This window comes from Gorilla gorilla, chromosome 3 (assembly GCF_029281585.2).
Source record: "Gorilla gorilla gorilla isolate KB3781 chromosome 3, NHGRI_mGorGor1-v2.1_pri, whole genome shotgun sequence".
NCBI classification, from domain to species: domain Eukaryota; kingdom Metazoa; phylum Chordata; class Mammalia; order Primates; family Hominidae; genus Gorilla; species Gorilla gorilla.
Genome location: NC_073227.2, coordinates 44,340,989 through 44,353,801, shown reverse-complemented (window position 1 = coordinate 44,353,801; position 12,813 = coordinate 44,340,989). Strand labels below are relative to the sequence as shown.

General features: G+C 37.7%; 1 protein-coding gene across 1 annotated transcript in view; it reads right to left on the bottom strand.

Moving 5' to 3' along the window:
* Positions 1–12,813, bottom strand: part of DTHD1 (death domain containing 1) — a 66,217-nt gene that overhangs the window by 36,244 nt on the left and 17,160 nt on the right. The window contains exons 6-7 of the mRNA XM_031010338.3: positions 5,360–5,521; positions 3,210–3,499 (exon numbers count right to left, since the gene is read on the bottom strand). Coding sequence (XP_030866198.3) covers positions 3,210–3,499; positions 5,360–5,521 — 452 coding nt within the window. The remainder of the gene's footprint in view (positions 1–3,209; positions 3,500–5,359; positions 5,522–12,813) is intronic.

Below are 12,813 nucleotides of genomic sequence, written 5' to 3'. Positions count from 1 at the left end.
GGGACTGTGGTAGGAGAAACTGGCATTGATCAAACAATTAAATGAAAAAATAGAAAATTGCATGTGACAAAGGCCACAAATGAAAAAAGGAGGATCTGCAAAAGTATAATAGAACTATTAAAAAATAAAATATGGTCTGACCTAATCAGGAAGGATAGAGAAAGCTTCTCAGAACGTGATCGTTGAGGTGAGATCTGAAGTTACAGCAGGAGAGAACTGGGGGTGAGGGTGGGGGTGGGGAGGGTGAGGAGAACCCTCCAGGCAGAGAATCTCTAGCTTTATCTCTTTGAGATTCACAGAGACTACACTAGGCCCTGATAAAAGGATGGATCAATGCTTTTACCAGGATGAGGTATCAATTGTTTACTGAGGATCTTGTCCCTCTTAGGCAGAGAAAAACCCAGTGAGGCTCCAGATCTGAGCCTGTCTCCCTAGGAAAAGCAAACCCAGGATCTGGGTATCCTGCCTGCTCATTTTCCCTGAATGAAGATGAACTCTCCCCCATCCCTTATAGGGAGGAATTGCACAGGTGACGGCTGCCTTGGATGCTCTTGGTTTAGCACGTGCTCCCGGTCTCCACAACAGGCAGTGGGATATTCAGTACCACTGCTTGTGAGTAGAACAGTAATGCACTCCTATTTAGGGTAGTTGGTAAACACAGCTGCTGTCCGCAGTATTACAGGAAAATCATTTGCATCATTCGTTTGGGCGGGACCATTCTGCTTATTACTATGTCTCAGTAGAGAGATTTCTCCAGGGTGGACGCTGTGGTTTCTGCTCCGGAAGCCAAGTAGGAAGGGGCCTCTTCCACCCTTCCTTCCTCTGCCTCCTCTCTCTTCCCTGCCCCCTTCTCTGCCATCTTTGTCACTTGCTCACTAAGTCCCGTCAGCTGGCTCAGATGCTGAGATCCTGTATGTGAGAGTAGAATAGACACTTAAAATTGGGACACTTTAGGTCTCACTTATTCCTGAGATATCAAAAAAGCTGGGAGGGCAGCATCAGCTTCAAGCCTTGTCCCTTTTTTGAAGCAAAAAAAGAACCAGTGAAGCTTGGAGCTATTTTCTGAATCAGAGAGAAAATAGGCATAATAAAATTAAATCGGATCCATATTAATTTATAAATAAACGGAGCACATCCCCTCAAGTAAAGTATGTAGAAAGCCTCCTGGAACAGAAATCTTCATAAAACCTGTCCGGAATTTCCCCTCTCACCTCATTTTTACACACACACCTGTTTGATTCTATTCCACCACAGGGCAAGCAGTTAGAAAGAGGAAGGTGTTGGCTTAATGAAAAAGAAATTGTTGTGATGGCAACTCTTTCAAAGATGTTTCCTCTCTATTCCCACACAGCTGTTTTCTCTTCTTGTTCTTTTTCTTCCTTTTCTCTTTCTCTTCATCTCTTTCCTTTGACCTCTTTAGTCTCATCTATTCCTTCACTTCTGTAATCTCTCCTGCCACCTCTCATATTCATCCTGCTTGCTTTCCTCATCACTGTCATATAATCATTCATTCACTACACACTTATCAAAAGCACTTGCATGTTCATTGCAGCACTAGTTACAATAGCAAAGTCATGGAATCAACTTAGGTGCCCATCAATGGTGGACTGGATAAAGAAAATGTGGTACATATACACCATGGAATACCATGCAGCCACAAAAAAGAACAAAATCATGTCCTTTGCAACAAAATAGATGCAACTAGAAGTCATTTTCCTAAGCAAATTAATGCAGAAACAGAAAACCTAATACTGCATGTTCTTATAAGTGGGAGCTAAACCTTAGGTGCACATGGACATGAAGATGGCAACAATAGAAACTGGAGACTACAAGGGCTGAAAAACTCGTTGTTGAAATCATTCTCTAGATATAAATCTATCAAACATTGTACTGAAAAAATGAGGATGATAGTTTATTTGTCAGTCAATGATATTTCTTCAGTGTATTTGATTAAAGTGTACAATAACTGGTAATACATTACTGGTGTCAATGTTTAGTTGGGTTGATATAAAAAATAAAGCATTTTGTAAAGAAAAAAAAAAGTTTTGGATATACCAGTTCCTATGTTAGGCTCAGAGGATGTATTAACAAGAAAGACATGGTCATTGCCCTCATGAAGTTTTCATTCCGGTGAAGGGTAAAGGACATAGCATAACTATATGAACAAAAAGTAAATAAATTAATTAAATAATTTCAAATTGTGGTAAGATTTAGAGTGAAAACAAAAAAAGCACTAGAGAAATATGGGAAAAGAAGTAAGCAAGGTATCTCGGCTCGCTGCAACCTGCGATCTCGGCTCACTGCAACCTGCAACCTCCGCCTCCCGGGTTCAAGCGATTCTCCTGCCTCAGCCTCCCAGCAGCTGGGATTACAGGCACCTGCCACCACACCTGACTAATTTTTTTGTGTGTGTGTTGTGTGTATTTTGAATAGAGACGAGGTTTCACTATGTTGGCCAGGCTGGTCTCAAACACCTGACCTCAAGTGATTTGCCTGCCTCAGCCTCCCAAAGTGCTGGGATTACAGGCGTGAGCCACACACCCAGCCTAGATCAATTATTCTTAATTTCTTTTTTCCCATAGACTCCTTTAGAGTTTGGTGAAAACTGTCCATTGATTCTCAGAGTAGTCTTTGAAAAATATAAAATAAAATACATGGAATAAAAAATATAGCAATTATACTGAAATATAGATCTATTCACACATCTTTTGGGAGTCCACTGACCCCCAGGTTAGATTCTTTGTAAAACATCTTAAAGAGTTTGGATATTATTTTAGATAGAATAGGAGGTAAAAATAAGGTTGTAATCACTGGTATAATATAGTATGATTTATGTTTTTAAATGATCACTCTTATTACCACATGGTAATTGATTTCATATGGCCAATAATGGAAGCACTTAGAAGGCAACTTTACTGCTGTAGGAAAGAGATAATCCTAGCTTGGACTCAGATAGTAACTGTGAAGAAGGCTATTTCTAAAAAGTGTCACTTAGAATCTTCCCATAAAGGAACATGCATTCCCTAAGTAGAGAATAAAGAAATAGGAACAAAAAAAGTATAATAAATAAGTCTTTTTCTCTTCCTACTTCCTAAAGTCTCTCGTCAATCCTCTGAAGGTTTCCTTAGTAACACAAGTTTAGCAAACTCTTCTGAAGAGCTTGTGGCTTATAGCCAATAAAATATATAAAAAGATTTCTTTATACTTACTTGAAGCAAATATGTTTCCAGTAAATCTTAAAAGAAGTTGTTCTCCTTCTCGAACTTGGAAATGACGAGATGGCTCTGGAGGTCCTCCAAACCCTTCCAAGTGCAGGTCCTTAAGCACCTGGCTTAAATCTTTGGAAGGCACCACTAAAACAGCTATTCTATGTGGATTGTCCTTCTGGTGAGACAGTACTATGCAGGCAGTGGTGCTGAGCATGGCTTCCTCTAAAGATTTCACAAAAGTAACCAAATGACTATTGTCCATGGTGGAAGAGAGGTGAAGTACAATAAACCTGCATGGAAGAAAGAGGTGAGACCCCAGGGAAAAATGCAGTGTCAAGAACACCACTGATATCTAATAACACCCAAGAAAAGAGCCATATCAAACAGATGTCTTTTAAAATCAAGTATTCTCAAAGACAACAGGTGAGATTCATTAATGATTGTAAAGAAACTCTTGGCCATCAAGAAACCAGCTCAGGCTGGGCACAGTGGCTCATGCCACTTGGGAGGCGTCCCAGCACTTTGGGAGGCCATGGAGGGTGGATCGCTTGAGCCCAGAAGTTCAACACCAGCCTGGGCAACATGGCAAAACTCAATCTCTATAAAAAAAGAAAGAAATAAAAAAAGAAACCAGCTGAAATCAAAATAAATTCTAAAACATGTTCTTAAACGAAGAAGTCATACAGTCTCAGCTCAGCTCTAAACATGGCAGCATATTTTAAGTGATATTTTAATTAGAATTACAAAAGAGCATATTTAAAATATAGAAGAGAAAGATGAGCACAATAATTTATTGACTCTCCATAGGATGCAGAATGTATACCATAATTAAATGGGGATTAAAATATGCATCTCTATGTAGGTGGGAAGGATCGTTAGGATGGACCTTGGTAGGAATTGCATTGTGTCTCACCCTCCCCGCACACGTACACATGTACACATTCATATGTTGAAGTACTATCCCCTAGTACCTCAGAATGTGACCTTATTTGGAGATAAGGACTTTACAGAAGTAATCAGGTTAAGGTGAGGTTGTTAAGGTCTTCTCTAATCCAGTATGACTGATGTCATAAAAGAGGGAAATTTTAACACATAGAAATGCGTACAGAGAAAACACCCTGAGACCATGAAGATGGCCATCTACAAGCCAAGAAAAGAGGCCTGGGCAGATCCTTCCCTCACAGCCCTTGGAAGGAACAAACCCTGCTAGCACCTTGATTTTGTACTTCTGACCTCCAGAACTGTGAAACAATAAGTTTCTGTTGTTTAAGCCACCAGTATGTGGTACATTGTTAGAGCAGCCTTAACAAACTAATACAGACCTCTTTCCCTGGACTGGGCTACCCATTCTCAAATTCTTCTTCAGTGATTTGGCCTAAAAGAGGCCCTCACCCAGAGCAGCCCTACATCCATAGACAAGGACTGACCAATGTGGGGATGTAAGGCCAGCCGCCTTGGTACTCGCACGCAGAGCTCCCCGGAGCGTGTCAGGCTACAGAAATACTTCATCTGAAACCATGGTTTTTTCCATCTTCCTCCTCTGCCCTACAGGATTCACCCAAGAGCTTTCTTTCAATAAATCACTTGCTTTTCATCTCAGACTCTATTCCTAGGAAACTGGATTCAAGACAATCATAAATGTAAAACTTCCCATTATGAAATAAAAGCTATCTTTAGATATATGATCACCTGTCTCTATGAGGGGCTACTCTTCATGAACCTTAAATCTGTCTAAAACTCTTCTCATAATGGGCTGTCTAGAAAACATGGAAATGAGAAAGCAAAATGAGGGCACTGAAGTAACAAATTCCGCTTATCTATACATAGTTATGAGATATGCATAATATGAACAGTTAATTACTATCTCCATGGTATTTCAGAATTGAAGGTGCTATTTTAAAACTATTTTGGAGTTAGCAGAAACCTGTAGTTATGAGTGCTTTCCCAAAGTACTTGTTTAACTATCATAAATGAAATTACAGATAGCATACCCATGTCAATTCTGGTTTGTATTTTAAGTACCCTTTAAAGAATGGTTAATATTTCTATTCGAAGAATAAAAATTTAATCTTACTATTCTATTTCTATAAACACCAGTTGTGACCATCAGAAAGAGTATCATCAACTTTGATTGTTTTTGATGGTATTACCTCTCCAAATGTTCATACAATTCAACTGATACCAAGCCGCTCTGTATGGTTTTCACAACATCATCAAGCCCACACCAACCACTGTCTTGGCTTCTGAATCCCAGTAATTTCAAACATTCACTTGCATTTTTCCTAGGTTTTCTTATGGAGGCAATTTTTGTCCTATATAATGGTAACAGAAGAGATATTGGTACAATTTACATGGTATAAATCTTATTTAATGCATTCATTCTTTCATTGTGAATGATCTAATAACAATTCATTAAGTACATACTATGTGCCAGGAATTATGCTTTGCACCAGGAACACAGAGATCAAACTATATAACCCTTGCCCTACAGAAGCACGTAGTAACACAGTATTATCTGATCACAGCACAAGGTGACTTGTGTGATAATTAAAGAAACGTACAGGGTGGTTTAGGAGCAGAAGCAAGAGGTTCGGGAAGCTTGCAAAGTGAAAATGCTAATATTTGAGATGAGCTTTGGAGAATGACAAGCTTTTTGCAACTGGCAAAATAGATTTAAGAGAGTACCCAAAAACATTAATAAACTCGCTGATGTAAACCCAGATGCTCTAGAATAGCAAAGAGTGGTTGTATAGCAAAAAAGGGAAGAGCACACATCCAGGAGCAAAACTGCCCAGTTTCAAAGCCTGGGTGACTATGCCTCTTATGAACTGTATGACCATATGACCATGGGCAAATTATTTGATTTCTTTCTATCTGTTTTCTTACCTATCATATGAAAATAATAATGGTACCGATATGGTTTGGCTGTGCTCCCATCCAAATCTCATTTTGAACTGCAGCTTCCATAATTCCCATGTGTTGTGATGTTGTGAGAGGGACCTGGTAGGAGATAATTGAATCATGGGGGCAGTTTCCCCCCATACTGTTCTCATGGTAGTGAATAAGTCTCATGAGATACGATGGTTTTATAAGGGGTCTCTCCTTTTGCTTGGCTCTCATTCTCTCTTGCCTTCTGCCATGTAAGACATGCCTTTCACCTTCCACCATGATTGCAAGGCCTCCCCAGCCACATGGAACTGTGAGTCCATTAAACCTCTTTTTCTTTATAAATTATCCAGTCTTGGGTATGTCTTTATCAGTGGCATGAAAATGGACTAATACAAGTACCAACATCATAGAATTAAAGGAATTAATATTTCTAAAGCACTTATAATTGTAGTGAGCATAAATAGTATTAATATTCTAACTCTGCTTTCTGCTGTAGACACAGCCAATTTGCTTTCTTGTACAATTTTCCTTCTTGTGTAGCCTGCCCCACCCAAAGGCCCTGAAGAAATTGGCTGTATGTACCATGTGATACTTTTCCCCAACCACAGCTCATGTGACTAACAGTATACCAATTTCCAACAGCCAGCCAATTTGATTCTTTTTCTTTGGAATTTGACTAAGTGGCCCAGGGACTGTAACTTGTCACAGTCCTGTTTCTGTGGTACCTTGGTCAATGAAAATTAATAAGCAGAAAGATTATTCAGAAAGGAAAAATAGATGCTAAGAGAGAAAAAGGAGAAAAATAAAGAGGAGAGGATCCACATAGTCCTAGAGATGGAGAAAGCAGAGGTTCACTGTTGTAGCCTCACAATAAACTCTTTTCTTGAGCTCGTTTAAGTGAACATCTGTTCCCTACAACTAAAGGAAGAAAAGTCCCTATTACTGAACATCTTTGGGGAAAAATACCTAGTCTAATGATGCTACCTACACTCCACAAAGAGACAGAGCCATGGTATATGAATGGAGACCAGAATGTGAATTTCATGTCTTCATTTGTGAAGTGAACTAGAGTTACAGGCTTAAAAACCAACTTACTTTCACAGGTTGACCTGTCCTATGACCCATAGATTCAGATTAGAAACTGAACTTGATTTAAAATGTCTACTCTGAAAACTTCTTACTCTGTATTGGTTACTTCAGGAGATCAGCTAGATTAAAATTAGGAGCTTAGGGGAAAAATAACGTTTACTTTTATGCTGTTGGGTTATAACCACAGATATGGTAAATTCTGTAACCCTTGGAAGTTAATAATTTATTCACACAGGAAGTTACACTCTTACTGAATCCAGAATATTGGTCATTTACTAGAAATTGACTTCAATGTAATTTTTTTCTGATAGCATTCATTCACTTTCTTTTCTGTCAAAACCTAAAGTATTTGTGGAGACCAACAGGCTCCCAAGGGTAGTGGGGCTGGTCCCTACCCCCAGGACCATTGGGTATATAACCTGAGCCAAATAATGCATTGGTCATTCATTAATGCTGCTCACCAGAATATCCAGTTTCACCCTGATCTGAATACATGACAGGGTTACACTTCCTGGCCTCTGTGGTTGAGTGGGGCCAAGTTACTAGTTCCAGTAAATGATGTGAATGAAAAAAATATGTGTCACTTTGAGGCCAAGGACTTAATTGCTAATATAGGTCTATCCAAAGGTCTTTCTTCTGCCACTGTGATAGCAACCGAACAGTGGCTGTTCTATCTAGAGTGAGGATGACCAAGAAGCAGCCTACCTTTGATGGCCATGACAGATGCAAAGATTGTCATTTAAGCCCTTGGGATTTGAGAGTTTTGCTATCATGCCATAACCTAGGCTAATCTGTGCTATATCTGTCTTCCGGTTCCAGTGATCCATTCAGTGATGGATTTGTGACAGATCTGGAGTGAGAATCAGGCCCTGCGCTTTTATGCATATTCATAGGGAAAAAGTTTCCTCTTTTCTACTGAACTTGGACTTATAAAGATGTAACTATGTTGCCAGAATGAGGAACAAGCATGTCAGAGAATGGAATTGGCACAGAGGAAAGCAGATAGAGATGAAGAAGAGAGACTAGGTTCTTCCTGGTTGAGGAAAAAATATATAGATAGATACATCCTCAGATTTTTAATTTACATATATCAAAAATTCTTTTTGCTTAAACACTTTGGATTGGCTTTCCTATCACTTAAATCAAAAGAGTCCTTAACGATATAAAGATTAAACTTAAACTTTAATAGGCACAGTCCACATTCAAATTAAATAATCTGATAGTATACTTGTGTCTCGCAACTGGTAACAGCTCTGCAACTATACTATTTCCTTAATATATGCTAATTGCAAAGTTTGACAACTAGTATTGTCTGACAGTGAGTAGCACTTGATCAAACTCCATAAAAGGCAACATGCTGACATAGTGATAGTTCCAAAAATAGTAAAGATTTGTTTTACAAATGTGTTTATTTTAAAATGACCAATTTTGCTTGGGACTTACCCAGACAGTACTAATCTCCCTGAGGCTACAGATTAAAATGTCATGCTACTTTATCTGTGGAAAAAAATAATATATGATACAGAATTTGACAAGCATTCAAACCATCAAAATTCTCATTCTATATTGTATTTTACTTTCAGGATATTTTCTTTGTGATATTCATGATGCGTAGATATTTAAACATGAATGTCACCAATGTTTTGAGGTTAACTTTTTCTCAGAAAAGTATAATTTAGTCATTAAAGTATTAATTTTAAATAGTGTGCTGTATTCAAAAAACTTCAAATATTTTCCCACTTTAAGTTATTCATGTTGATCGTAAAATTCATTTAAGATGGAAAAGTAAAGGGAAGAAGAAAGTCCACATAGCCACATTGCCTGAAGTCAAATATTATAATATATTGATAAATTTCTGGTAGTTTTTATTTCTACATGGATTGTTATTTGTCTTTAAAGTGGTGAAATATTTGACATTTTAAAACGTCATATTTACATTAATATGTCATAAATATTGCCATATTTATGTCAATATTTGACATATTTTATGACAAACTCTGTACCTTAATTTTACCATTTGTAATCGGTGTAATCACTGTTGGATATCAGTTCAAATGACCTGAGTGCTTACCACACAGCTGAGAGAAACGTTCTCTCCTGATGTAACTGCATTCTGACTGTAGGTCCATCTACCCTTGGAGCTTTACCCAGTTCAAGGTGTCACAGTTACAATTATTGTACAGAGAAAAAAACCCTACATAATCTAAGTAGTCCTCAGTCTTCATGTATGGTCCCATTCTCTTTTGCTTTGCTGATGTTGCTGCCTCACTGCTATTGAAAACGGAAGATCCTCCATGATCTGATGCAATGCCCTCGTTTGGTGTATTTACCTACATGTGCCACTATTCTGGCAATAGTTTTTAAGGTGAGGAAAAACAAGAAAACTCTCCACTGTTACGCTATGTGTGATTCAGTTATTCCACCCTGAGCTTGAGCTCCCAATGACACTGTACCTTAGTGGACCCACGCACCCTGGCCCCCAACATGCCCACACAGTAATTTTTTCAAAGAAATTTTCACAGTGCTAGAACTGTCTTATATTTTATTCAGTTTCTGGACAAAAATGAGCCTAGGTCATCCTAGGATGAAATTTAGTCATCCATTCAAATTTCTTTCTCTATTATGCTATGTTTTCTTGCCAGCTGACAGCAGAATATCCACTTAAACCCAACAGAAACATTTCAATAATGTTGCACCTCAGGAAAAAAAAAAAAGGGAGTGATGACTTCAATCTCTTTCATCTCAGGAGGTTCTGTTCACTCTGTAGATTTGCCTGTGTATTCCTAGGGACGATAAGATTCATATACCAAGGAGTATACAGATGAGTAGATGTATTGGCTAAGACTCTTTGGGGTACAGGTAACAGAAACCCAAATCCATTTTACTTAGTTATAAGTGAATTAATTATAGTAATCCTTGATTGTTAATGGGGCAAACAGACAAATGTGGAGGGCGTCAGATAAAAACTCTGTCTCAAATTGGAACATCATCTTTATCTAATTACTTCTCTTCTCTGCATCTTTCCTTTTTCATCTAGTACTATTAATGATCATTTTTTTTTCCAGCAGCAGAAATCACGGCTGTTGACAACTCTGGAGTTTTATATCCTAAGATATGAGCTACTCCCAAAATTACCCTTTTTATTAGGCATCAGGGAATTATGATCAGCCTCTTGTAGGTCAAGTGTTTAATTATATGTAGGGATATTAATGAACATAGAAGCTCCCACTGCATCTGCATGGATAGAAAGGGCAATTTGCAGAAATTGTAGTACAGTTCCCAAAATACAAGGTGTCTAGCAGGGAAAGCAATAGATATACCTTCCAGCCTGCATTTTCTCAAGCCTAACAGTGCACAATTACATCTTTCCCAGTTAAACATGGCCTAAGTACCTCATAAACAATATTCAAAAGATTTTTCACAAGATTAAAAAATCTGCTCCAATGCACCTTAATATTTTGTTTCTCTAACTGGGAAATAGACACTATTGGGAATTTTTCAAGGATAGTTTCTTTTTTATTTAAAAACTAAATTATTTCTCACTTGGCATTCCAATTCACAGGGAATCTTATTTTCTTAAGGAAAACAGTATTTATGAATTAAAAATACTTCTAAGTACACTACCTCCAAGTTTAACACATGAAACAAATCTTATTTTCTCAGTAAGCATTTACTTTAATGTTTCACTGAAACAATTTTACTCTATTAAATGAGATTTGCCTGCGTTGACAATACAGCACTCATTGAGAAGCACAAAGGAAAATGTAGTATGTGTGATTTCATTATCTATAAAATTATCATTTCCTTCTTAGGTAGACTCTAAAATATCATAAATTTAATACACAAAATCCAGAATTATAAATAACAAATTTAGAATAACAAATTTAGAATAATCTTTAGTGTAAAACAGCGAGATCTTGATAAGTGTGCTTTTGGATACATAGTTTTTTGGCTTGCATACTTTTAAAAGAATTTTTTGATACAAATTCTTTTGAAATTTTCCAAACTCCTCTCCAAATAAAATGTGTGAAGTCAGGGTTGCAGCTAAGGGAGCAACCAGGCAGGAATGGGGGGATTACTAAGATGGCAAACACCTTTCCTGTAATGTAGATGCAGGAGTATCAAACTGTAAGCAATAATCAAGTGAGCAGAACATGACACTGTCAGTCCTTGGGATCACAGCCATGTGGGAAAGGTGAACTTGAGACCTTCACCAAGACTCTCAAGAAGGCTAATGTAGCCCCAGGTAAGTAGCAGATGGTTCTCAGCAGAGGTAGGAACAAATGCCACCTTGAGGAAAGCAACTCCATTATGCCTGAAGAAACCCCACGTCTGCATGCTTGCAAGCAAAAGTTCTCAAACAAATTAGAAGCTAAATACCATGGATGACAGATATAAACACGCCCAAAGACTTCAGATGTTAGACTTAGCAGATTTAAGATGAAAACAACTATATATGAAAAGTTTAATAAAGGACAGTATCCCAAAAATAAGAAGGCAGGAAGAAACTCTAAAGATAATTAGGGAGATTTAAATAAGGGCCAAGTAGAACTTTTTTTTTTAGACAGGGTCTCACTCTGTCACCCAGGCTGGAGTGTAGTGGCATGATCTCAGCTCACTGCAGCCTCAATCTCCTGGGCTCCCACCTCAGCCTCCCCAGTAGCTGGGAAAATATAACTTTAAGAAATAAAAAATAAAATTGTCTAAAACAAAACTCAAATAATAGATTAAAAGTACATTTTTAAGGTATGCGTTATTTTTGCCATTTCAAACTGGAATGTGAATAAATTGCACAGAATATGGCACATAGAGACAGGGAGCTGGAAAACAGAAGGGAAGTAAACAATACGGAATTTAAAAAGAAGTGGTCATATATACATCTATGTGGAAACTTGGAAGGACAGAGTGCATACGATGGAGAAGTGCCAGCATTTGATTAGAAAGCACATAAGAACTTTTCAGAAATGTGAAAAGGCATACATCCACTTATTCAGGAAGCACAATATATTCAGAAAAAGTTTAAAATTTGTATCTAGACAGATCATAGATAGACGCAAAACACCAAGTGCAAAGAAAAGATCTTGAAAGCAGCAGGCAAAATAAAGCAGATCACCCATAAAGTTATGAAAATTGCATCCACTGCAGTCTTCAGAACAGCATTAAAGAGTGGCATAATATCTCCAAAGAGGTGGAAAAAATTCATTTTCATCCTAGCATGTTATATCAAATGTGGTAGGTGGTCTCCAAAGATGATGCCTAGTGAACTATGCTCTCTCCCAAACAAACCAGAGTTACTCAACTTTAACCTATAGAGTGCTGCCAGAGAAGAAGAAGAAAATGTATCGGGACAAATATAAGTATATGTGATCAAACAGAGAAATACATAAAAGCAAAAGAATAATTGAAAATTTCAGAATAGTGGTTAAATTTGGTGGGGATGAGTGACTGTGGTGAGGACAAAGGAGATGGAATGAGGTGGGACAAGAAAGGAGATGCATACTTTTATCAATAATGATCAGTTTATTGTTTGATATTAGCTTTACTAGTTGTCCATTTCATTATATGGTGTGACTTACATATATTTTATAAATATTCTCAGGCATGAATCACATATTACATTTGAACA